A 27,603-nucleotide genomic window follows, 5' to 3' on the forward strand; every position below is an offset into this window, starting at 1 on the left:
GAATACTATGCAGCTGTAAAGAAAAGAAGTGAGAATGCTTGCAATACTGATGGGAAAGATATCCAAGATTGCTAACAGAAAAAGTCAGAATATATTATATATTGTATTGCACATTAAGAAAGGAGACAGTAACAATATATGTTTACACTTTCTTAGATGACATTAAGAAATGTTAGAAGGTTTATTAGAAACCAAGAATAGTGGTTATCCATAAAGTGGTAGGGGTAGAAAGAGGGCGAGTATGAGAGAAAGAGAGAGAAATCTTTTCCTAATTACTTTTTTACACTCCCTGTTTTTTAAACCACACAAATATATTATGTATAAAATTTAAAAAAATTGAAAAGGAAACCCTCTCAAAGGCTCCAATATGCTATTATATATTGTGACTCTCCAAGTTGTGGGCAGCAGTAGAATAGAGAGTAATCTAAAAACTCATTCAAGTACAGAATCCTACAATTTTAGGTTATTCAGGTTTCCAAAAATATTTATGGAATAATCCCTACAAATTTGACATGCTATCTTTAGCATATACTAAACACGAACTTTTATACGTTTGAGTTTTTGTGTGTGCGTGTGTAATTTCTAGTTTGCTTTTATTGAACGATTCTGCTTCTAGTACTGTGTATTTTGATATCTTGAATGGCAAGTCATTTATTATTATTCTCTTAAAAGTTATTTTGCTGATATCAAAATTAATTCTTCTTGTTTATTATTTTCTTGAACAGTTTTTATCCATTAACTCTTTCAGATGATTCACTTTATCAAACTGCCTAAACATACTCTTAGGAATAGTTTGAGAAGAACTGATATCCTTAAGAATTATATAAAGATAGAAGGGAAACTGTTTTCTACATACCCTTAAACACTTTCTGCATTTTGAATCACGTGGAATGTAGTCCTCAAATATTTTCTTATACCATCCAGTAAAGTCTAAATTAGCATGATATTTTTCATTTTCTTCACATAAATTCTGGCTGTTTCTTAATTATTCTCAGGATTCTTACTTTGTTTTTGTTGAAAAGGAGATCCATTATTCATTTTATTTTGTCAAGGATTATTGCTGAATAATTATTGCTGAAATGAGCTACTTTTTTCTTCAACACGTATTACATTTTAACAAATTTAATTTTGGCATTACTTGAGGCAAATATATGATGCTCTCCTTTAACAAATTAATTTGAAGAAATATAATAACAGATTTCCTGATAATTTATTTACTAGTATTATTTGCTAGAAAAAGTCATGCTCAAAAACATAACATCGCTGTTTCAATATAATTTGTATTTTTTTGGTGAATGTTTTAATTGGGATGTTTGTATCTATATTTGTAAATGGAGTTGGTCTGAAGGTTTGTTTTTGGAGTTGTCTTTATTAGCTTTCTGTATTTAGGTTTTACCAAATCTCTATAATAAATGAGCAAGATTTCCATATTGTTCTGTACTCTTGAAGAACTTATAAGGGTATTTGAAAGATTTTCCCTGCACAGATTTTGATCCCAGTGCCTTTTGTAAATGCAATTTTTGAACAGTAGTTTCATTCCCCTTTACCTCCAAGCTGTATCAGTTTGATAATTTATGGTTTTGTAGAAAATCATCCATTTAATCTTATTGTGAATTATGCTCTCTGGCCTCTGTGCTTTCTCTTTCTCCATCTGAGGGCAGCTGCCTCCGGAAGTTGATGGCAGCACCCCAAAGGAGTCCTAAATTGGGTGGGCCCATCTTTCTCAAGGCTTCAAGGCTCACACTTTCACCTCCTAATTAGGCTCTACTGGTATATAGAGGCCATAACAGCCCTTGGTGGCTGCCTCCTGTTTGGCCCTATCTGTACAATGTCTACCAGAAATGTAGTAAAATTTCTGACATTTGTGTGGCAACCTTCCTAGTTTCTGCAGTAACGTGGACTTCCCCCCCCCCTCTTTTTTTTTTTGACTTTGTTCACTCTGATTTCTGTCTGGGGGTCAAGGTTAAGGGCATGTTTTTATGCTAGCATCTTCCCCTGCAGTGTCAATGCACTCTTCCCTCTCAGTTTAATTGCTTTTCATCAGCCAAGGCGATAATACTAGGGGCTCTGGGCTATATTTATAAGTGTAGAGGGTGTCAGGGGAAGAGATTAATCACAACAGCTAGCATAAACAGTCAATCCCGGAAACACAAATATGTTGACACCCCTTTGGCCAAGGCCTAGAGCAGCTTGGCAAAGGATCCACATTTTTTGTTTTTAATTTGTAAAATAATCAAGAAGGTGGAAAATTTGAGAAGTAGTGCTGTAGGTGTATTTTTAAATATTCCTGTCTTACTCCCTGTTAATGAGCTGATTTTCAATTTTTATTATTGTGAACGAAAGTAAATAATACATATAAATATAAACATTTCAGCTGATTTTTGATAATGAATCATAATATACAAAAGATAAAGTGCTGTAAATAATGACAATAGCATATTTTTATAGTCTTCTGTTACAGTTGGTACCTGTAGAGAATTATATTAGAGCTAACATATTCATATTCACTCACATTTCCACAAAATATCAATGAACGATTCTGTTTTCTAACATAGTCTCCTCTCCCATTGGTAATATTTAGAATTCAGAATAGGAATGTCTTACTTCTTGCTAAAACTCTACCATAATGTTATGTACATAGAAACTTAATTATCAGAAAATGACACATGGCCAATATTAATAAATGACTCAGGGAAGCAGAAATTCCCAGCTTGTCTAAATCTCATTTTTTTGGATGTCTTTTTCATTTTTCATCCTCATTACAGATTTTTTCTTGGCTTTGGTGGAGGGTCCTCTGATGAAGAAATGGTGGCTCGTTCATCTTCCTTGTCCTCAGGGGCATTGCCCTAGTACCTTCTGGGACCATCGCCATCTTACAGCCCACATAACAACTACAAGAGTGGGTGTAGCTCTGATTATCTTTGAAAACTACTGCATACTCCTCACAGTTTTTATAGAAGAAAGGAAACGGTTAATACATTTTGCAAAGCCAAATTTTTCTTCTTCGTGCATTCACCTTTCTTTCTCTGTGCTTTCTTCTCCAATGGGAAAAGTCACCTTTGATCACATGTAAAATCTTTCTTTATTACCTGTCAGTCATCTCCACCTTCCTAGAACTTCCTGTGTAGTGTCATAGTTTTGCCAGAGCAGCCATGCTAAGCTGCTGGGTTGCTAATTATTGCAGGACTTAATTAAAAATTATGATAATATTGTATTAATGATGAGCCTAAGTCCCCATTTTCATGAATGTTATAATGTTAGCGAAATCATCTATAACTGTGGATTGTAAACATAGACAGGGAATGGCAGACAAAACTGAACCAGTTCCTTCAGGGATCTAGGAATATAGCTAGAAGCAGCTCACTTTGAAGCTAGTGGCTTATCTTACTAGTCAGTTAAGAGAAACCACTGAAGTAATACATTTTCAAAAGGGGATTTGTTAACAACATATGTGTGTATGTGCACGTGCGTGTGTGTGTCTTCACATCATGTCGTAGAAACAATTTTAATAACATAGGAAATCATTTATGATATGGTAAATGAAATAAGCAGGTTATAAAAAATATATATACGAATGACCATTAAATTATAAAAAGATGTTCATCCCCACTCCTAAAAGAGAAATGAGCATTTTAACTATGAGATCCCATTCTCATTTTTTTTTTCCCCATCATATGGATACAAATCTAAAAGCTTCATGATATACGTTGCTGGTGAGGCCGTGGAGAGACAGGAACTCTCACACATTGCAGGTGAGAATGTAAATTAGTACAATCCTGTATGGAGGGCAAATATCAAAATTAAGATGGTATAGTCTATTTTTGAGATTTTATGCCATAGGTATTCTTGCATGATATTTATAAATGTTATGCATGGTGGCATTCTGTAATAGCAAACCATTGAAGGCAATCTAAACTCCACTAATAAATGATTGGTTAAATAATAGCATACATTCAAAAAGTGGAATACTAAGAAAAGAATAGAGAAGGGGCCGGGCGCGGTGGCTCACACCTGTAATCCCAGCACTTTGGGAGGCCAAGGAGGGACAATCACGAGGTCAGGAGATGGAGACCATCCTGCCTAACATGGTGAAATCCTGTCTCTACTAAAAATACAAAAAAATTAGGCAGGCATGGTGGTGGGCGCCTGTAATCCTAGCTACTCGGGAGGCTGAGGCAGGAGAATGGCGTGAACCCGGGAGGCGGAGCTTGCAGAGGGCTGAGATCATGGGACTGCACTCCAGCTCGGGTGACACAGAGAGACTCTGTCTCAAAAAAAAAAAAAAAAAAGAGAAGCTCTTTATGAACAATATGGAAATATCTCTAAGACATACTGAGTTTAAAAAAACAAGGTGCATAACAGTGTGCATAATAGGCTATGTTTTGTGTTATAAAGAGAGAAACAATCTATATTTGTGTTGACTTCTACTTATATAAGGCACTTCAAATTTTTATAAGACACCACATTTTTTTTTCCTTTTTTTTTGAGACAGGGTTTCACTCTGTCACCCAGGCTGGAGTGCAGTGGAGTGACCTCAGCTCCCTGCAACTTCTGCCTCCCAGGCTCAAACGATCCTCCCACCTCAGCCTCCCGAGTATCTGGGACCACGGGTGCACTTGCCACCACACAGAGCTAATTTATTTGTAGAGATGGGGTTTCACTATGTTGCCCAGGCTGGTCTTGAACTCCTGAGCTTAAGCAATCCATCTGCTTGGGCCTCCCAAAGTGCTTGGATAACAGGTAAGAGCCACCGCACTGGGCCACCACATTTTTTTTTTAATCCATTCTACTGATGATGGATATTTGAAACATCTCCAGTTTGGGGGGTATTAAGAGCAATGCTGATAGGAACATTATGTTTGATGTAATTGAGTGCATACGTGCATGGGTTTTTTTTAGGGTAATTACCTGCAAGTGAAATTTCTGAGTTATAGGGTATGCATAGCTTCTTCTGTTCTAGACACTATGAAAGTATTTTCTGGGCTGGGCATGGTGACTTATGCCTGTAATCCCAGCACTTTGGGAGGCCGAGGCCAGTGGATCACCTGAGGTCAGGAGTTCAAGACCAGCCTGGCCAACGTGGTGAAACCCTGTCTCTACTAAAAATACAAAAAATTAGCTGGGCGTGGTGGTGGGCACCTGTAATCCCAGCTACTCTGGAGGCTGAAGCAGGAGAATTGCTTGAACCCGGGAGGTGGAGGTTGCAGTGAGCCAAGATAGCGCCATTGCACTCCAGCCTGGGCAACAAGAGTGAAACTCCATCTCAAAAAAAAAAAAAATTTTTTTTCCAATGTAATTATTAATTTATACTTCTTCTAGCAGTTGACAGAGGTTCTTATTGCTCAGTTTGAAACACTTAGTTTTGTCAGATTTCTTAATATTTTCTAGTTTGATGGCTGTGTAGTAAGATCTCATTATCGCTTTAATTTGCATTTCACTGGTAACAAATGAAGTTGTGTGCCTCCTCATATATTTATTGGCTGTGTGGATTGTGTGTGTGTGTGTGTGTGTGTGTGAAGCCCATGTTCAAAACCTTTGTCCGTTCTTTTATCGGATTTCCTGTCTTTAATAGGGCTTAATTTAATTGATGTTTTAGTAAATGTTAGTCTAACTGTATTTGTAAAAGTTAGTAAAGAGTTTGAATGAATGATCATGGTTGCAGGCCCACCATACAGCCAGAAGGCAGGTGCAGCAGCCTGAGATTTTTCACGAAACGTTTCATGTAATTAGCTTACACAAATTATTCATCAATTAAATTGGGTCTAAGCATCTGCCCATCACACTGTCTGCTGCCAATCATCTTCCAGTGAACCCGGATTAATGAATGATGCTAACATTGGTAGTTAACATTCACTAGACCCTTACCTCTATGCAGGGCACTAGGCTGAGGATTTCATGTAGGTTATTTTTACTTACATCTCTCTATGCTTCTTTGTGGAATGTACAGCTGCTCCTCAACTTACAATAGGGTTAGATCCAGATAAACCCATCATAAATTGAAAATATTTTAAGTTGAAAATGTACTTACCACACCTAACCTACCAAACATCATAGTTTAGCCCAGCCTACCGTACACGTGCTCAGAACACTTACATTAGCCTACAGTTGGGCAAAATCATCTAACACAGAGCCTATTTTGTAATAAAGTGTTGACTATCTCATGTAATTTATTGAAAATTATACTGAAAATGAAAAACAGAAAGGTTGTATGAATACTCAAATTACAGTTTCTACTGAATGCATATCACTTTCCCACCATTGTAAAGCTGAAAAATTGCAATTTGAACCTTCGCAAATGGGGACTGTCTGTACTATTAGGCTCAGAGCCTTAAATTACTTGACCATTATGAGTCAGCTAGACAGTGATGGGACTGGGAGCTGATCGCTCATCTAACTCCAGAGCACACACTCTTCTAATTATTATACTGCCTCAAAACAAAGTTTCCATCTGGTTTCAAATTTGGGATTGTTGTGTACTGTGAAAGTGGCAATCATTTCTTCTAAAAGAAGAGAATATAATTAAGTAGTTTGCTTAGACATGGTAACATTGAAATTGTCTAGAAATATATTATAATGTTTTATGAATGATACTGACAAAAACAAAATAGGTTTGAATAAAGCTATGCTATGCACTTATGTTTCCATCACTGTCATTCAGTGAGTGACAAATACACTATTTTGACTTACTATTGTATCAATAAACATGTTACAATTCATGAATAGATAACAATAGATGCTGTCAAGCCAAGTTTATTTTTTAGGTTAAAATGATGAAATAAACAACAATGGCAATCGTAACTGTATATCCAGTAGCAGCTACCCTAAATTCTCAAAGCAAGGAAACAAGACAATCCAACACATCATGTTGAGTCTCAAAGGGATTTTCTAGTCATTCATAAGCATAAAACACCAAAATGTTCAAAAATAAGACTCCCCCCCAAAACAGTATTCTTTTTTGGAAAAGACCCCAGAGATCTGTGGGAAAATTAATCTTTATTTCCAAGTTAAACTTTGAATTTGTTATAAGATTAAAGAACTATGAGTATTTTGAAACAAAAGTTGTAGAAAGTGATCAGATTTTGAAAAGACCATGAAAAACTAAGAGCTGAGCTACAGCCCATGGACACGACGGGAGAGATTTCTGAAGCAGTTTGTATAATGAGCTTTAATTCAGAGACTTTTTTTCCCTTTTGAGGAAACCCTCTGGCTTGAACACGTTCACAGGTCCTGTATGGCTTGTAACAAGCTGTGTTCTTTCTCCCTCTGGGACCTTGCTCGGGCTTGTAGTTTCATTTGAAAGAATAATTTTTGATATTTCCTAGGCTGAGCATTAATCCCTCCATTGCTTGATCGATTAAATCCCACTGTTTGTGTCTGGAAGGCGACGTCTGAGCTTTATGTATTGCTTTCTGGCAAGCTGCATTTCCATGCTCATGGAACAGATGCAGCTGGGTAACTGTGTGCAACAGGATTTCAGCCCTCAAATCTTGGGGGGAATGACAGGTGTGGCGTCTCATTTTAACTCAAGTTTCAAGGTCTCATAATTATACTGCTATCTGAGTCAGCTGATCAATTTGGTTCATACGTTTGTATGGCATTTAATAGCTTACAAGTGAGAATATATTATGTCGTTTGATCTTCACAAGAATTGTTTATAGGAAACAGAGCTCTATTATCTCTTATTTGAATAACGAGGAGAGGCTGTGACCCTTGCCCAGGGTCACATGGCCAGTAACTGGCAATCTTGTAATTAAAATTCAGATCTTCTGATTCTAACACCAGTGTTCTTTTATGATTCACATAAAAAACCTGAGATTGGAGAATTATAGAGGGCTTTCAAAAAGATCCACGTTATCTATGTGCTCTGAGTCCCGAAAACTAACTGTAATATAAATGTCACATTGTGGCTCACTCGAGCAGAGCAAAACAAAGAATATGCCATTTCAATGTTGCCTCGAGGATAAGAAGTCTTGGAGAAAATTGCTGGGATACTTTGAAAAACCCTAAATGTGATCAGGCAGGCCCCTAGAAGGTAAGTCTGTCTGCCCTGTAAGGGACCCATAGCTCATACGGTCTCAATGCCTGGCCTGGCCTTCGCCTGTGTTTCACCTGCATATGTTCTATTTCTCCAGCTGTAACATCCTGGGTGTAAGTGTATTGTTTTGGTCTTCTGCAAAGGGGAATCTCTATCTCAAGATTTTCAAGTGCAAGTACCTTATCAGGGAGAAGAAACACCAGTAGGGAAAGGGGGCAGTAGTATAGGGAAGACACAGTGGCCAATAAAGGGTACATTATCCAGGCAGCTACCCCTGGAGATTAATCCCACAAGAAAATCTTCGACATGATGTAAAACACACACCACAGAGACACACTCCCCTGAGGGGTGAGAGACGGGTGTTCAGATGCCAGCTCCCCTCAGGCTTTGTTCTTCTTCTTATTTTTTTTTGCAGTGCAAAGTGAAAGAAAGTTTATTAAGAAAGTAAAGATATAAAAGAATGGCTACTCACAGACAGAGCAGCCCTTCAGTCATTGTTGAGAGCTGCTGGGAGTGGGAGGTAATTCCCCACCTTCCCGCCTCCTGTGCAGGAGAGAAGAGCGGCATTCCGGGCATTCCGCATTCCGTAGCTTAGGAAAAAGTTCCTAGGCAAAGAAAGGCAGATCCCGGCAGGGTAATGTCTCTGGTAAAAGGCCCGAGGGATATGGCTCTGCTATAACAGGATCTAGATCTTATATTTCAAAAATTATCTTTCAATGCTTAAAATAGTATTTGGGATACTACAGTCCCCTGATAACTGTGGACATAGCAACGTGATATGAGAGTATATGTGAGAAATGCTTACAGATACACATTAAATCTGTACCAGCAAAAGAATATGGAAAGAAAGAAAGATCAAGAAGGGGCCAGGAAGGCACCCTGCACCATCATTGCTATGGCATGAGGAGTCATCTCTACTCACACTTTCTCATAAATCTTGTTGGGATGCTCTGGCCATTCGATCATGCATACGACTCTGCTGGGCATGGTCTCTGTGGTTGAGTAGTAGCCCTGGGGGAAGGCCAGCAGGAGAGCCAGGACCCAGATGACACAGATGACCACTTTGGTGGCCGTGGCGGACAGCCGGGGCTGGAGGGGATGGATGATGGCCATGTACCTGGAACAGAGAAGAAAGAATAAAGTTCTGATTTGGTCACCAAAATCTGCATCAGAGATTCCATATTTTTCCTGCCAATAAAAAAATTCATGGAAACCCTTTGATTCCTGATGATTTATACAATGATTTTCCAATTCCTTTTCCATTTTCTATCCTTAAGCTTTATGATATGCCATACAATGCCATCATGCCTAAGAAAAGCCAGCTAGATTTTTCAGTATTTCAGAACCCATCTAGCAACATTCAAGGAGAGACATTCTCATTACTGAAATGCTTGTGCTGGGGACAGGACAGCCAAGTATAGGTAAGTGAAATCAGAAAAATAAGAACAATGTTGTAAATTTATTTAATATAAAGACTGACTTTCATTCTTTCTGGATTAAGGGATAATGGTGATCAGAATAGTAGTTTTTTTCAATCCTTATGTGATATTATAAAAGGTTAGCAGTCCTACCTCGGTCCATACAATTTGAGGGGAAGTAAACACGTCTCTGTGACAAAGCATTGGCCTAAAGTCAGCAAAAAACAACAGCTCCTGGAGAAATTGTGATCAATTCTTTGAGCATCTAGGAGTCAGTGTGTGGCTGACTATACATACTTCATGAGGAGAAAGACGGTCTCTACCTGCTGAGGCAGACAGACTAGAATGCACAAAGGACCAGTGTGGATGACATTTCATTGCAGGAAGAGTGGAGCACAGCAAATGATGACTTCATGTCTGAAGCCATTCCTCCATCTCCTCACTCCTGGGCTCTGGCATTAAACAGTGTCATCTGAATGAATGTGTCCACATGTTTGCATTTGTGCACAGCCCCTGAGATGTTGCAGAGATTTGAAGGATAGGTATTTCCTATCAGCCTTTCGTATCAGTGATAAGCACATCAATTCTGCCTCTTTCATTTTCAAAGACATCTCTCTATGCATATTTTTCTTGTAAAGTTTATAGCTCTATACCTTAAAATAAGCATTTTTTAAAGAGAAGGAATGATATCTTATAGGGCCTTTGGCTTTTAAATATTATCTGACAAAACCTCAGAATCACACGTTGATTCTCTGACAGTCAGGTGTTTCCAACATCCATGGGACAGAATGGTCAACGGAGACTTAAAAAATCTGCAGACAAAGAGCAGCACAGCTGTCAGCTGGCTCCACATCATTCCACATAATTCTTTTGCTGGATTCTTTGGACTCCTAGGATCTCTAGACCAGAATTAGGGCCAGGGTTACAAGTAAAGCAATTTTATTCAGTATGCGCTCAATCAATTCCCACTGGGCACCTGCCACGGTAGAGCACAGTGTTTCCTTCTGGGCTATGAGCTTGTAATTTCTCCAGGGAGAAAATGTGCATCAATAAGCAGCTCAAAACACAGCAGTAGGATAAGTGACCTCAAGTGGTAACTGGATCAATACTTAGAGTCTTAGGGGAGCTGCGGAGACACTCAAGCCCTGGAATGGCAGGTGGTCTACTGGAGGGGCTTCAAGAGGTGTGCTGGATTTGGGTGAGCCTGCTGAGCATCCTGTCCCAACGGCAGGAAGCGTTTGGAGCTTTCTTCTTTCTCCATGTTAGGATTAGGCTTTGTTTGCATGAAGGCTTCCTTTAGCATCCTCTTATCACTGTAAACTTTAGAAACTTTTCTCTGCATTTTGGTGCTAGGGACCTGGGCTTTCCTTCTCTGGTCTGTAAGGGCCACTGAAAGTGTTCAGTGTATAGTGTCTGACTACTAGGAGGACACTTCATGTCAACCTTTATATCAGAAGTCATGACGACTCCCAGGAAGGAAACTCCTAGAAACTCTTCCTTCTGCCTCTTTTAGAAAGTGAGTAGGTGGTCTTAAAGTCAGGAGAGAGTGGAATTATAGGAAGGGACTTGGAAAAGATATGATGTTGGGGGTGTGTAGTAATCTATACATCTCTGGGCAAGTTTCCCTGGTTCTGTTGATGCTGTAAAGCCTATCACTCAAATGCTGTCTGAAGGTCATCAAAAGGGCTAAAACAACTCTCACGATGTTGCAAATCAAGCATTGTCTGTTTCCTTTAGGTTACCTGCAAAGGGCCATGACTACTGCCAAGGCAGGTCCAGGACACCATAGAATAGATGACCTTCCATCTCTGCAGTAGACCCCTGAAAAGGACCCTGAGAAGTGTTGATTTCTCCCCTAGACCTGTGTCTTCCTTGATGCCTGACAGTGGTGGAGCCCTGTATCCTCTTCAGTCATGGGGTGGGGTGGGTGGGGGAAACTCAGAGCCAACACATGTAGGCCTGTTCAACCATTATCGTTGCCATCTTTCCAATTCAGTGAAGGGCTGGACCCAGATGATCATGGCCAGAACCTCTCTGAGTGTTTGTATTAAAACCATAGGATTGCTTGTTGGGTTATTTCCCAAAGGCAAATTGTTTCCCCCCTACAAAGCTGGAAATGCAGCCGTGAAGATGCCTTATCTCACCTCCAGCACTGCACAGTTCCTACCCCCGCTGGCAGCTGCGCATTCTCAGGCTTCACAGTACCTTAAGGAGGACGCTCAGGGGAGAATGTGGTAATTGCATTGCCCTCTTTTAATATTACCTCAAATGCAAGATTTTAATTTGTTTCTCATCCAGGATAAATGCTCAGTCTTAAATAAACAAATCCTAACACCACTCCCCATGCTCAGATTGGCGATACACCATTCAGAATCTAATGTGACTGGGCTTATGGGGGATTGCATCAGCGTATTGGCACTGTAACTCCAAATGGGTGGCAGAAAGCCATATTTTATCCTTATTGCAAAAGTTGCAATTTGGGAACCCATTTCAGTTAACTCTCTGCCGTTCCTTGAGTGTAGGAGCCATTTTAGTGACAGATGAAAGTATTACCCACATAAAGCCAGAGAGAAAAAAAAAAGATTGGCTTTAAAAAATGTATATATGTTCATTTGTTCAAAGCAGAGGTATTTGTAAATCTCCCTCCCTCCTTCCTTCCCTCCTTTCCTCTCCTTCCTCCTTTCTTCTATCTCTCTCTTGCAATCCTCATTTCTGGGACTTGTTTAACATGTTTTTTTCTTATTTACCCAAAAGCTAGCACCATTTGGATAACCTGTACACAGATGGATGAACAGTTTCTTTCCTACTCCCCATTTCTAGCTTGGATCCATTAACATACATTTATATATTTTTCTGGAACCACCCTGAGCAATTCTTGCTTATTTGGTTATGAGCAAGTGCTGCAAGCCCAAGGAAAATACATTTAATAAATATTTATTGACTACATCATGCTCACGGGACTCTAAGGCAGTCAATGAAACGTCTTTCTGGTGTAAGCATTAATCATCAGGCTGCCAGAGACGGGGGTCTGGAGGTGTGTGGGATGTGGATTATGTTCTCTACTTCAGGTGGTTCCAGTCCCACCGAGGGCCATCAGCTCTGATTTGAATTGTATGTGTCCTCCCAGCTGAAAAACCTGAGATGTAGCCTTCCTCTTGCATGATGATGCTTTATGAAAAGAACTCTCTGCTGCACATTTTTTTTTTCTTGTAGGCAGTGTGAAACAATCTTACTGTGAAAAAGAATTTCAATCCTCTGACAAGCGGCAGTATCTTCATAACTTCCTCTTCTACCAGTCCCAAAACACTCGGCAGAGAGAATGTCTTTCCTCTACTATGAGATTTGTCCGGTGGGGCCCTTCTTCCACAGTCTTTCTCATCCAATTCCAGTTCCTGCCCTCGCTTCTCCCACTCACTCCTGGGGTGTTACAAGTTTCCTTTAAGGGACCATATCTTCCTGAGTTCAGATAACCAGGGTGGTAAGAGCTGAGAGTATGGCTGCTATAGTCTAGCTCAAGGATTGGCAATTTTTTTCTGGGAAAGACAGATATTAAGTATTTTGAGTTTTGTGATCCATATAGTTTCAGTTGTAATTATCAAACTCTATCTTTGTAGTGTGAAAACAGCCACAGACAGCAAGGAAACTATTAGGCATGACTGTATGATAATAACATTTTATTTACAAAAACAAGAGGTAGGCTGCATTTGGCCCCTGGCCCATAGCTTGCTGTCCCCAGGTCTAGTTTACGGGAGGTGAAGGGCGGGAGGAATTAGAACCATAGGAGAAGATGGTGTAATATTCAGAAACACTCTTTACCTTTGGCAGATGGGAACTCATTGGGTAGATAACTCCTGTGTCCCACAAGCAGTCAGTAAGGTGGTCTATGGCCAGTCATGACCCAGAATCACATATGACCCCGGTTCTTACATGAGCGCAGTGGTCAATCTGGGATGTTTTTCCTCCTCAGTCCCTTCCTGGTTGCTCCTGTTTATTTTCACAACTTGGCCCAGTCATCATGTCCTTGTGGCTGGGTTTGGTGCCCTACCTTTACTGCTGTGAAGATCTCTAAACCTTGTGCTGACCACGTTTCACTTTATTTTCTATTGTCTTTTCTTTTTTTCTTTTGAGACAGTCTCGCTCTTTCACTCAGACTGGAGTGCAGTGGTGTGATCTCGGCTCACTGCAGCCTCTGCCTCCCGGGTTCCAGTGATTCTCATGCCTCAGTTTCCCAAGTAGCTGGGATTACAGGCACCCGCCACCATGCCCAGCTAATTTTTTTGCATTTTTAGTAGAGAAGGGGTTTCACCATGTTTGCCAGGCTGGTCTTGAACTCCTAACTTAAGTGATTCGCTCTCCTTGGCCTCCCAAAGTGCTGGGATTACAGGCATGAGCCACTGTGCTGGGCCTCTATTTTTCTATTTTCATATCCTTCTTTTCCCTTATTACCCTCCACAGGTCCTTGGCCTGCCCAGGTGCCTAGAATGTAGTAAATACTCAATGAAAGTTTGGTTACATAAATGGTATCTTGGCACATAGCAGTGGTTTCATAAAGCCTTGTTGAGTGAAAATAAATGTAGCAGGAGAAAAGCGTATATGGTATACCTTTATTCCTCCCAGTCTGAACACATGTAAGACTGTTATGTGAGAATAATTATTGCTCAAAGTGTTTTCTGTCATATAGACATCCCCCAGGATCATCCTGCAGGAGTGACCTCACTGGACCTGGCTCTCCAGAATTTTTTATCTCTTGACATTAAGCCCTTAAATAAAGCCTCAATACCTACTTGTTGACTAACTTTTGTGTTGACTATATGTTGGGAACTGTGCAGGATTTAGTTTTTCAGCTTTTTTTTTTTAGTTTCAGGGGTACATGTGCCAGGTTTGTTCTATAGAGAAACTCATGTTACAGGGGTTTGTTGCACAGATTATTTCATCGCCCATATTAAGCCTAGCACACAATAGTTATTTTTTCTGCTTCTCTCCCTCCTCCCACTCTCCACCCTAAAGTAGGCCCCAGTGTCTGTTGTTTCCTTCTTTGTGTTCATGAGTTCTCATCATTTAGTTCCCACTTATAATGTGGTATTTGGTTTTCTGTTCCTGTGCTAGTTTGCTAAGGATAATAGCCTCCAACTCCATTCATGTTCCCGCAAAAGACATGATTTCATTCTTTTTTATGAAAGAATTTTATATATAGTATTCCGTGGTGTGTGTGTACCACATTTAAAAGTCCAATCTGTCATTGATGGGCATTAGGTTGACTCTGCGTCTTTGCTATTGTGAATAGTACTGCAATGAACATATGCATGTGTATAGCCTCATGATAAAATGATTTATATTCCTCTGGGTATATACCCAGTAATGAGATTGCCGGGTGAAATGGTAGTTCTGGTTTTAGCTCTTTAAGGAATGAAGACTTGAATGTGAAACCCAAAGCTATAAAAGCCCTCCCTGGAAGACAACCTAGGCAATACCCTCCTGGACAAAGGAAGGGGCAAAGATTTCATAACAAGGACACCAAAACCAATTGCAAGAAAAGCAAAAATTGACAAATGGGATCTAATTAAACTTAAGAGCTTCTGTGCAGCAAAATAAACTATCAATGGAGCATACTGACAGCCTACAGAATGGGAGTAAATATTTGTAAACTATGCATCTGACAATGGTGTAATATCCAGCCTCTGTAAGAGACTTAAACTAATTTACAAGAGAAAAACAGCCCCATTAAAAAGTGGATGAAGGACATGAACAGACACTTTTCAAAGAAGACATACTTGTGGCCACAAGCAAATGAAAAAAATCTCAATATCACTGATCCTTAGAGAAATGCAAATCAAAACCTCAATGAGATACCATCTCATAGCAGTCAGAATGGCTATTTTGAAAAGTCGAAAAATAACAGATGCTGGTGAGGTTGTGGAGAAAGGGGAACACTTATATACTGTTGACGGAAGTAAATTTGGATTCTATCTTTCTATGTGGCATCACCCTTTGGCTCTTCTTCTGAACAAATTGCTCCATCCATTCTCCTTCCATCCTCCCTCCATTTCAGGGAGCACACCGTCTTTTTACCTGAGGTCACTAACATTTCATCAGTTGAGATTTTCTTCCAGGATATTTTTTTATCATCAAAATTCAGGGATGTTATTTAAGCATATCACTTGACCAGCATCCTTATCTATTTAGCTAAGCTGAAGCTCACAGAGCTGTATAACCAAAGAGGCCGTTAGCAGCCTGCAGAGATGACACAAAGTTCACACACCATTAAATCATTTTTATTATTAATTAATTATTGTTTATTAATATTAGCAGCAGAATCCCTTGCGTCCTCACTGCTATGTTGTGCACAATTCTAAAAAGCATGAGGTTTTGATCTCCACGTGCAGTGCAGATTCACAGCATCATCAGTGGACCCACTTCAAAAGGTGCCAGCAGACAGCAAGGGCGCCATCGACAAGACCATAAAAAATGGATGTAAAGACAGATGGATTTGAAGGCCTGTGACAGTTTAGGGTGAAGTGAAGGAGGGGATGCAGTTGACTGTTTTTTGAGCTGTCCTGTCTCATGTGTGATCAAAGAATGACCCATATTGTTCAAAGAAGATTCAGAAATAGAGTCCTTGGGCTATTAGGAAACAAAGTACCTGATGTAGGAGCTCATGAGAGGAGGTGATACCAGACCCTGGGAGCCTGCCAGCCTTGTCTAGATTCTACTTCCTATCTCACTACCATCTGTAGAAATTTTATTCATCCTTTAAATGTGGATCAGAATCCATCTCCTTCAGGAAAACTTTTTCGACTGTTCAAAAATCTCATGGAGATAATCATAACCACGTTCTATTGAATACCCTCCCATGCTCCTGTTAGCTGTTCTCCCTTATGAAACCATCTCATTTTATTTTATAGCAGGACAATCTGTGATCTTGTTCTATCCCATCACTGGACGGTAAGCTTCCTGAGGGCAGTGATTGTGTTCACATATATTTTTATCTTTTGGGAAACTTACCAAAGAGCCTTACACAACTGGTAAAAGTTTGCCTGGATGTGCCAGTTGATGTTTGACCAAAGAACTCCATCTTCATTCAGCAGTTGCAAGCTGGCGGCTCCACTTAGGGCATTCAGACTAGTCTTAAAAGACAAGATTACAAGGGGATAGATGCAATTCTGGAGTATTCCTTCAACAGTGAACTCCTTAAAGCTATTTTGGAATGTTAGGCACTAAGCCAGGATTGATAAAGCGCCCTAGTTGGGATTAGATAGAAGGTGTCCCCTAAGCAGCCCAGGTTAAGCCCTTTGATTTTTGCAGAGCCAGGGCTACCATAAAAATACATATGACTAAGATCTGATGTGAACTAAGGGGAAAAGACAGTGAAGGTCCAAGTTAAGTATAATATTCTGAGTGTTTCTGCCAGCAGGTGGGCCAGACAGTAAGCATTGGGAATGAGCAACACTAGGAGCACCAGTCAGCTACTCGCTGGGATCCTGCCATTCACAATAAAATGCTGCCCCTCAGGGGTGGGACTAGGGGTGGGAGTGGCTGGGGTGAAGCAGGAAGACAGAGCACGCATTTTTTTTTCTCCCTGAAAAGAGAAATGGTAGCAAGTTTGTAATGCAATGGAAGGTGAGTAAAGTAATACACCATTTCATTTCCAGCTTGAGGGCTTCTGTCAAGGATTGGCAGAAGCGACTTGATAGCTCACAACATTTGTAACTGTTTTCTTCCTCTGTGGCATCTTATGCTTGCATTTGGGACTCCATTCCTGAGGCTGTGCTGACATGTGTAAGACAGACACACACAGCAATAGCTATCCCCTGGGCAAAAGGTTAATGCTACTGGGACAAACTAGATCCTTTGTGACATTGACCTGTTTGCGATTTAGAGCTACAACTTAGGTAGGAGGTGTGTGGGGACACAAGGGAGACTCAGGTTTACAGAAATTTGACTGGGGATGTGATAATACGACCACATTATCTCCAGCAGCAGAGTAAGGAAAAAAAAAAGAAGAGAATAGTTTGGATTGTAATGTCTTTGAGATTTTAATTACTGTAAGGGAAAGGGGAATTGCACTGATTGAAATTCATGATTTTAGTGGGAACTCAATAATGGAAAGAAGTTCAAATTTAGGGCATCTTTAAAAGTGTTGGCACTGTGCTTTTTGGCCTCTGCTGTCACTGCAGTATTGAGTAGTCCTCTGTGGCAAGCTAGTTAGGAAAATGTAGTTGGCTGTATCTTTGAATTATATTTTCATCTTATGCAGTGTGGCCTTGATATTGTTATTAAATAATTAATGCTCTCTTCTGACCAATTTTGAAGTTTTTGTGGACAACGTCAAAGATGCATTTCTTTTAGCTATTTGAAAATGCACAATAAATTGTTGTTGAATGGAGTTTGAATGTTCCCAGTCCCCCAAAATAGTAAATGTTTGAGGTGATGGATATGCTAATTACCCTGATATGACCATTACACATTGTATACATGTATCAAAATATCACACTGCACCTCAAAATATGTACAATTATTACATGTCAATAAAAACAAATAAATAATTTTTTGAAATCTTAAGAAAATGATGCATTTTTTGGAGGGCTGAACCATCCATTGCATTGGGCCTGGCAGGCTATGTAAAAACTGCTGCAGTCACTCACAAGTATATTTAGAGTTTCCCTGATTCTCTGGCATCCTCTTTCCCCCAGTGGTAAGCATGTTTTCTGGGTGACCATAGGCTTGAGTTTTAATTTTGGCAGCAGAAAACTTAAAGCAGAGGCACTTGGGGCCAAAGGAAGGGCTAGGAGGGAGAATGAAATTTCTCTGCCTCCTCACTCAGGGTAGCCTCTCTTCTCCCACAGATCTCTTTTATTCGACCCACAAAGGCAGAATCTGTGGGATGGGATTGGAGTGAGGTGAGTGAGGCACTCACAGTGCAAGTGAGGAATTAAATTCTGTCTTTATTTAAAATTTTGATATTTTGTTAATCATAGATTTTTGTGCATTAAATTTGATATCTTAATGTATTGCATTAAAATATTATTTGTCTTGATTGCTGAACTTTTGGGGTTCCCTTAAATTTTGCACCCCAGGCAAATGCTATATTTGCCTCACCCTAATCCCAACCTTGAAAATGTCTCCTACTGAAGTACAGCAGGCAAGACAATCACTAATCAAATGAAGTGTACTCAGACTCAGGTGCCCAGCATTATTCAGTGCCACTGCCTCCGTCAGGCAGCTGATGTACCAGTCTGTTGTGCTGTGTCCTGTGCCTGCAGCCACCAGATGGGGTGGCAGGCTCAGCAGGAAGCCCCTAACAGTTTAACATGACCAGGAAGGATGCTGAGTAATCCTTCTCTGGAGAGTATGAATATCATTTGGGCACCCTTGCTACAGTGATTTTGCTTTCTCTTGTAGAGTGTAAATCCACAACTGTTTATTTAGTTTTGATAGTGCTTTCTTAGTTAAAAAAAAATCTTTGACAGCAATAAGTTATAATTTCAAAGAAGCACATGTCAAATGAAAAGTTTAGTACTGGATTTCTGCTTTTCATAAAAGTTGATGATGAATGTGTAACTTGCACAAAATGATTTTAGACATTAACCTTCTATCAGGCCAAAGCATTAATCACTGAACCTGTGAAAACCAAAAGACACACATCTGCTGAAGCAGCAGCAGCATATACACCAAATGTTAGTAGTTATTTTAAGACAACCATGCTCAAAGACAATTATTTAACCTATGCAGGGAAAATGGTGCATTTGCTCATCATTCTGTGAAGCATGACTTCTCACTTAGATTAAACGACCGTTCTTCTAAATTAACTTCACTCTTTTTCAATTCCAATGTTTCTTGTGCATGTACAAAAGGTCAAGTAATAGCTATTAATATGTTGGCTTAGTTATCAGAAAAATTTGGCAAATAGCTAAACGATTCTAATTTTATATCAGTGTCATCAGATTTTTCAAATAGAAAATCAGTTAATTTCAATAATGAGAAATTTTATTTTTATTTTTATTTATTTATTTTTTTGAGACGGAGTCTCTCTCTGTCACCCAGGCTGGAGTGCAGTGGCGCGATCTCGGCTCACTGCAAGCTCCGCCTCCCGGGTTCACGTCATTCTCCTGCCTCAGCCTCCCGACTAGCTGGGACTACAGGCACCTGCCACGATACCTGGCTAATTTTTTGTATTTTTAGTAAAAATGGGGTTTCACCGTGTTAGCCATGATGGTCTCAATCTCCTGACCTTGTGATCTGCCTGCCTTGGCCTCCCAAAGTGCTGGGATTACAGGCGTGAGCCTCCGCACTCGGCCAATAATGAGCCAATTTAAAAAAAAATTCAATTCATAGATTCAAAGTTTTTGGAAGGTGAAAGCACGGACATTGTTGTGAATGTTATCACGAGTCCATTTCAAAGTTCAGCAGTGAAGATTAATTTGTTTTGGTACTAATATGAATACACTGTGGTAAAAATAATGCGCTTACTAAATTAAGGAAGGCATGGAACAGAAATGTCCTTGTAATAGGTTGTGATACACATAATTTGCAACTATGTACAAATAAACTGTGATATCTTACTAATTGAAATATAAGCTGTAGCTGAAATTTATAAAAAGTTTTGTAGGTATACAGTAACTGAACTAATTTATTTTGGGTGTGGTTTTGTATGATGAATACAAAAGTATACTACACAGGATTTTAAAAGTGTTTGAGCCTTTGACTGTTTTGTGAATTAACCTAAGTAATAGTACCAAACTTCTTGTAAATGAGTCCTCAAAGTTTTGGTTATATTTTGTTTAAAATTAGTTGAAAATTGTAAATCAAAATATTTTCAATGGAATACTCCTAAAATTTTAACTTCTGAAGCTTTTGGCAAGTTGCAATTTCTCAATACAAAAAGACATTGAAATTCATTTCTATAAAAGCCAGAGACAAACTGCATAAAATAAAAACTGAAAGCTCCTATGGGGTGCACAATTTAATTTTGAGATTCTTGAGTTGCTCTTAGGAATATTTTGATTAGAGGAAAGAATCTTTTGATGGATTTTTTGTTTTTTAAGTAAATTATTAACATTCTCTATGAAAACAAAGTATAAAATTGAGAAAATTGCATTTCTCACAATTATACAGTGATTAAATTTGGCAAAACACTAAAATGAAACAACCTGTCAACTAAGACAACTTAATTTTGTCTTCTTAGTTTTATCTCTTAAATCTAACCTTCTGTACCTCTGTGCTGCATTCTGGCTATCTTCCAGTTCATTGACTCTCCTCAGCAAGTCTAATCTGCTATTAGATTCGTTCACTGAGTTTTACATTTCAACTGTTATTATTATTCATTTTAGAATTTTGATTGCATATTTTTAAAAAATCTAATCATTCTTTATAATTTTTACTCGCTCCTCATATTGTCAGGCTTCTTTTTTATTTCATTATACATAATAAACATAATTTATATTTAGTGTCTCTGTTAACTCTAACAGCTTAAGTTTCTGGGTTTGCTTCTGCAGGTTCTCACTCATGGTGACTTCTTCCATTATCTGTTTTATGCCGACTGCATCCTGCTTCTTTTCTTTGGAACTTTATCTTTGAGAATTTGTTGATGCCTATGTTGAAGGTGGGTTCCTTCAGAGATGATATACAATTGTTTTTGACAGAAACCTGGGAATACTTCCAGACTGGGACCATTGTAAACTGGATTTCAGAGTGAGGTTTGTTTTAGACCAACCAACTGATATGAATTTGGTCTGCATCCCCATGTGAGGATACTTTTTCTGCTACAAACTCTCAGAAGAGATTTTGTTTGTTTGTTTGTTTGTTTTCTGTTGACAGCACCAAGGTTGGAGATGGGCAGGTTTCCTGCAGCTGTTGGCAGGCGAGGCATTCATTTCTAGTTCTCTTTTACACTGAGGATATAGCTTTTTGGTTTCCAACTTCAAGAGAAGGTGGCCTATTAGACAACCCACCTTGGGCAGGTCCTAGGCTTTGTTTCTTGTCCCCATACTCTGTGAGTCAAGGTCAAGGTCAAATGCCCTTAAGACAAAAGCCAGCTTCACTGCTGTCAATATGTAGAATTCCTGCCATTAGTTAAATTTTAACTTGAGCATTTTTTTACTTTCTTGCAAGACAATGAATGATTTAACGAAGAAATTTTTGTGTGTGTGGTATATTATTCAGCATTTTTGGTTTAATTTCAAGAGCAGCAATCAGGATATCTAGTCTGTCACTTTGCTGCTGTCTTATTTTTCATTTTTCTTTTTGTTGTCTAACTGTTCCAAGTAAAAATTTAAAGAATGCAGGAAGGTGTAAAGGGAATGCTTCTCTTTGACTTCAGTCCTTAGGAGTAACACATAGTTAGCATACCAAGCACTTGGTAAGTGCCCCACTCCATTCTATGTGCTTGCTTTGCATTAATTCATTTCATCTTTAACTAACTCTTTGAGGCAGGCTAATGTTATGACCTCCATTTTCCAGACGAGGAAATTGAGGCACAGAGAAGTTAAGTAGCTCATCCACCAAGTGTTGGAGCTGGGTTTAAACTTGGAAGTCTGGCTTCAGCACCTTTGGTTTGCTTTTTATCAAGGCACTATCCAGGATCCTCACACCCACTGTCAACAATGAGTACAACCTTCTTTTCTCTGAACATATAAAGATATATATTTGTCAGGGACATCTGAACTAGAGTAACTCCATCTTGAATAGGAGCTGTGTAAAATGAGGCTGAAACCTACTGGGCTGCATTCCCAGATGGCTAGGCATTCTAAATCACAGGATGAGATAAGAGATAGGCACAAGATACAAGATATAGTTCATTAAGACCTTGCTGATAAAACAGTTTGCAGTAAAGAAGCCGGCCAAACCCCACCAAAACCAACATGGCAAAGAGAGTGACTTCTGGTTGTCCTCACTGTTACACTCCCACCAGTGCCATGGCAGTTTACAAATGCCATGGCAACATCAGGAAGTTACCCTACGTGGTCTAAAAAGGGGAGGCATGAATAATCCACCCCTTGTTTAGCATATAACTAAGAAATAATCATAAAAATAAGCAACCAGCAGCCCTTGGGGCTGCTCTGCCTATGGAGTAGCCATTCCTTTACTTTCCTAATAAACTTTTTTCACTTTATGGACTCACCCTGAATTCTTTCTTGCACGAGATCCAAGAACCCTCTCTTGGGGCCTGGATCAGCATGGCTTTCTGGTAACATATCCGTACTTTTTCCTGTCCTGCTTTTTAACTCTCTCGTTCAATAAGCCTTATTTAACCCCCTTTCTAGATGTCAGAGAAGAGTTCAGTATATTCATGTTCTGAAGGAGTGGCTGTCTCTGGAGAGGGACACACATGATAATGAAGATGCAATTTGCTGTGTGCTCCAGAGGACTTACAGTGCATTAGAAGCATGAGCAGACAGGAGGACATTTATGCCTGGGCAGGGAGGTTGGGGGAGTTTCTCAGTGGAGGTAAGTAACATTTGAATTTGACCTGGAAGATTGAGCTGGCACGCACAATCTATAGAGAGCTGTGTGCAATATACTTTCTAGGAGAAGGCCACAGCATATACAGAGGCCCAGAGAAGCAAAAATAAATGGCTGTTTATAATCTCTTTCAACATTTTATTAGATGCTTATCAGGAGTCAGTATTGCATCTTCTATTTCATTGAATCCCTATGGCACCAGACCAGGCACAAGAAAGCTCCTTAGTAACTACCAGCTGATTAACTTAATGATTCCTTTCTTCTTTCTATTTAGCGTGCAGCAGGCAGAGATGTTGACTCTCAGATGTTGATGAAGAAACAAGGATAGAGGATTGAGTGAAGAAGGACAAGGTCTCGCAGGCCTCTGCTGGTGAAGTGCTCAGAGAGAATGCTAGCTTTCAAAGGAATACATGAAAGATGCTGGAACCAGGGCTGCCAAACACAGAGCAAGAGAGAAATAGGCTCTCCAGAAAGTAAACACTTCCCAGATCTGTGTTTACAGACCACCCTGTGGCCTGTCTTACTGGTGATATAAGACTTCCTTGGTTTGGATTCTCTGGCAGTGGAACCCCTGCTGCCTGAATTATGACTTTCCTCTTCCTATGCGGCCCCCAGCACAGGACATATCTCTTTCCCTCTCCCCATTACTCTTACTTATTGCTTTTTCAGCTACTTAATCCTTCTTAAAGTGATTTCTTAGAATCCCAGTTTTCTCATTCTGAAAGAAGGATTCATAATATTTACTGGGCAGTGATGCCGAACAAGATAATATGCATGAAGGGAATAGACAAAGTCTGGTGCGTAGCAGGCACCCAACACTTGATCACATTCCCCTTCCTATCTTTGTAACTTCCAGAGGCCGTGTGGTCTCTTTCCAGAGATTCAGTGCCTAGCTGAAACCCAGGGTACCCAGGACACCAGACACTTAAACTATCCGTGCTACTGGCTGGATCCAGGGCCAGGCGCCCAAAGACACTCAAAACAGCAAAAGGCCAATGAGGCAGTGGCGTCAGCTTAATAGCTGCTGTCAAGGATGGAAATACTCAATTTATAACTTAAATAGTATTTCATGGGAGAAAGTAAATTGGAGTAGAATTATTCATCCCCGTAGTCCACACATGCTAATTCCACAGAGACCCTTAAGCACGACGATTGCTGAAATTGCAGACCGGTAAAGGGGGCACTAACACCCAGCAGCTGCATATTGAACCTCCTCCAGAGTTTTCTGGAACGAATTGCTTCCTTGCAGGAGGACCTTAAGACTTAGCTTTCCTGTGGAGGAGGAGCCTGATTCACCCTCTCCCACCTCCCCTATATTCTCCCCTCTCCATCTGGAATTCTGTTTCATCATCTTTTTGCAAATCTCACTTCTGAGAATGGTTGTTAGAGGCCCACCAGGGACAGCAGGAACTAGTGGGTCATTGTCAGAGGATGAAGCAGCACAGATTGTGAATGTCAGGATTGCACAGGTGGAGAAAAGCACCTCCTCAAGCAAGAAGGAAGCACAGGGGGGTGGGCAGGGGTTGGTGGAACTTGGGCCTTTTAGAAAGAAACCCAGGCACGTAAGGAGAAATGGTTAGGTCAATGGTATCTCACTAGGCTAGAAGTCGCTTGAGTCAGGGATTTGGGTCAGCATGAGTGTTCCTTGTATACTCATGGTGCAAGGGACCTCAGTTAGTATGTAGGCTGTTAGGATGGGGAGAGGGATTGAAGGCTGTTTGGTTCAGTCCCTTCACTAGACACATGAGGACCGTGGGGCCCAGAGAGGCGGCATGGACACTCAAGATGGATTCTGTGCTTGAAGTCAGGAGTGGCTCCAGAGTTTCTATATTGGAAGGGCTGGGGAAGAAATCAAGCTGAGGGAATGGGGGAAGGTTGTCTTGAAGCTGCTTTTGCTTAACACTTTACATAAAACTGGAGAAGTGTTAACTGTCCATGTCAGAAAATAGGAGGGAAGAGCTGAGGCAGATGGGAGAGATCTAAAGCTTCATTTGGTACCAATGCAGCTTGAGGCCCTGGGACTCTCCTGCTCTTCCCCACTAGGTTTGACCATCTGAACATTTTTAGGAAAAGGGGAAGGAGAGCAAGTCCTCCTTGGTCCACACAGCAATGAGCCCACCATCCGGCCTAGGCAGTCCCAACCTTGCCTCTGCCAGGCTCCCATGGAAGCAGAAGGGAGGAGCAGCGCTGGGGCCTGCCTGGGCCGTGAATGTTTCTTCACTACAGAGAGGCGCCTGCCTGAACCTCCATCTCACACACAGACTTAGAAGCTCAGGAAAGTGATTTCTAGCAACAAGCTCATTAGCACCAACTCTATTCCCACAAAAAGCAATTTGGAGGGTTGATGGAATTTATTAAAATCAGATTCTACTTATAAGAATAACTGCACACAGAACAGGTCATGATTTATGCCCAGCTTTAAAATGCCCTCTGAGGGGATCAGGAAAGGATTCCCTCTCCTACTGTGTCATGAAGGCCTCTGACCTTGCAGTACTGTTTCTGTGCCTTGGTGACAGGTGTCACAGATTAAAGACATTTGTTTGAACAGCTTCAGTGGCTTTGTTTCTGTTTCATCGCTACCAGAGGCTTTGAGGCCTCCCAACATTTTCTTTCTTCTTTATGACTCTTTACTCTGAGTGGTTGCAGCCTCCCTGGGTGACTAGGCCAACTAAAGGAGCTGGATAGTTCATATTCCAGTGGCTCCTGAAATGTCACCTGGCCCTGCCACTGAGTCGGGTACCCCACCTGACATGAAGCAGGATGGTTTGGCTCAACAGATTTGATATGACCTTTTTTAACTGAGTGGGGTCAACATGTAGAAATAATTTTCTGATTTCCAGTAATGTGCAGAAAATTACTTCTCCATCCTTCAGACTTTCCTCTTTGTTACTGTTACTGCATTAAGGTACATCCTTAAGAAACGATTGGGAATGATATGAGATGGGAGATGGGCTGGGGCCCAGGAAGGGGATGGAGGAGTCTAGTGAAACATCTGGAATAGCAGTGGTTTGACTTCCAGCTGCATCAGCATGCATTTTCTGTCAAGTCTCATCCACTTACATTCACGTACTTCTGAGTATCCAGTGGGGTCAGTGACTATCCACCCACCCCCATCCAGAAAGCAGTGCCTCCCTGAAATTCTCTGATGCTCTTTATATCAGATGTCCATTCACCATTCTCAGATAGGCGATCTAATCACTGTCTAGAGCAGAGCCAGCTGGTGGCCCACCTCAACTTTTGTTCTTTTCTCTTTCTTGGTAATGAGACCCTAATTTGAATCAGATAAATTCTGAAAACTGCTCTTGTACCAAAAAAGAAGTAATATAAACGGTGGTTGTACACCTGCACCCTTAGAAGGAGCTAAGACTACGGTCCTGTCCTACTAAGGTGGTGAGCTCAAGTTTTGGCCTGCATACCAACCTCCAAACACCCCTGGTGTTTTAGGGAACACTGGATCTCCCTGCGGCCACTGGACTTCAGGCAAACCCAGAATTTGCATGTTTCTGACATCCTTAGGATTTCAAACAACACATTCCAGGTCTTTACAGAGCATAATAAAAAGGCCGTATTTTCTAATAGAAAGAACGGCTTATTTTATTTCACTTCTACAAGTTATTTAAAATTAGTATTTATGAAATAGAGTTTTTATAAATGGAATCCTAGACATATAGGTAGAGTGGTGTCGCATGGTACTCCCTCCAATTCCCTGCATCTTCTAGGTCCAAGAGAAAATATTCCTTAGAAATCCAGCTGTCGGCAGGGTGTGGTGGCTCACGCCTGTAATCCCAGCACTTTGGGAGGCCCAGGCGGGCAGATCACGACGTCAGGAGATCGAGACCATCATGGCTAACACGGTGAAACCCCGTCTCTACTAAAAATACAAAAAAAATTAGCTGGGTGTAGTGGGCAACTGTAGTCCCAGCTACTTGGGAGGCTGAGGCAGGAGAATGGCGTGAATTCAGGAGGTGGAGCTTGCAGTGAGCCGAGGTCACATCACTGCACTCCAGCCTGGGCGACAGAGGGACACTCTGTCAAAAAAAAAAAAAAAAAAAAAAAAAAAAAAAAAAAAAAAAGCAAAGAAATCCAGCTGTCCAGGAAGACTCTTTGGCCTCTAGAATCTTCCAGTACTTGAGATACTTAGAGCGTCTTTGTCGTTCTTGTACTCATCTACTTTCTCTAGACTCTTAGATCTTTATTGTGTTTCTTTATGATGGGATCTTTGGCATAAGACATTCCAGAGTATTAAGCGTACAGTCGTAGGCTTCATCAGTGCTACCTAGGACCTTTTTACATCCAAGACAGCTTAATAGCTTCAATGGATAAAACGGCACTGACTCTGAATGCCAGTAGTGAGGTGTACTGGGAAAGACAAACATTTACCATCACATTCTCCCTTGACAGCAGGTGAGGAAACTGGGGTTTGTGGATATGCAGCAGTTACAGAGTAGAGATGGGGACCCCACCCATGAGTTCTGCCTGATTTAAATTCCCCACTTGGAAAAGGGCATGTGAGTATTCCACAGTGCAGAGGCCCAGCAGGAAGACAGGGCACTGGGAATGGCTCAGTCACAGACTTTAGCATTACTGCTGGCGATTATTTGTTTTCTCCATCTCCTATGTGCCAGGGGCTGTGTACCACGAGATAGTTCCCCTTTGGGCAGATTAATGAGTGAATAAACTCATTGAATCTTT

The 27,603-nt window shown here is 40.5% G+C and overlaps 1 protein-coding gene across 2 annotated transcripts in view; it reads right to left on the minus strand.

The window, feature by feature from the left end:
• Positions 1 to 27,603, minus strand: part of LOC105465321 (tachykinin receptor 1) — a 152,798-nt gene that overhangs the window by 63,473 nt on the left and 61,722 nt on the right. For both annotated transcript variants that reach the window (XM_011713730.2, XM_011713729.3), the window contains exon 3: positions 8,958 to 9,152. In XM_011713730.2, the coding sequence (XP_011712032.1) occupies positions 8,958 to 9,152 (195 nt within the window). The remainder of the gene's footprint in view (positions 1 to 8,957; positions 9,153 to 27,603) is intronic.

This window comes from Macaca nemestrina, chromosome 13 (assembly GCF_043159975.1).
Source record: "Macaca nemestrina isolate mMacNem1 chromosome 13, mMacNem.hap1, whole genome shotgun sequence".
Classification (NCBI taxonomy): Eukaryota; Metazoa; Chordata; class Mammalia; order Primates; family Cercopithecidae; genus Macaca; species Macaca nemestrina.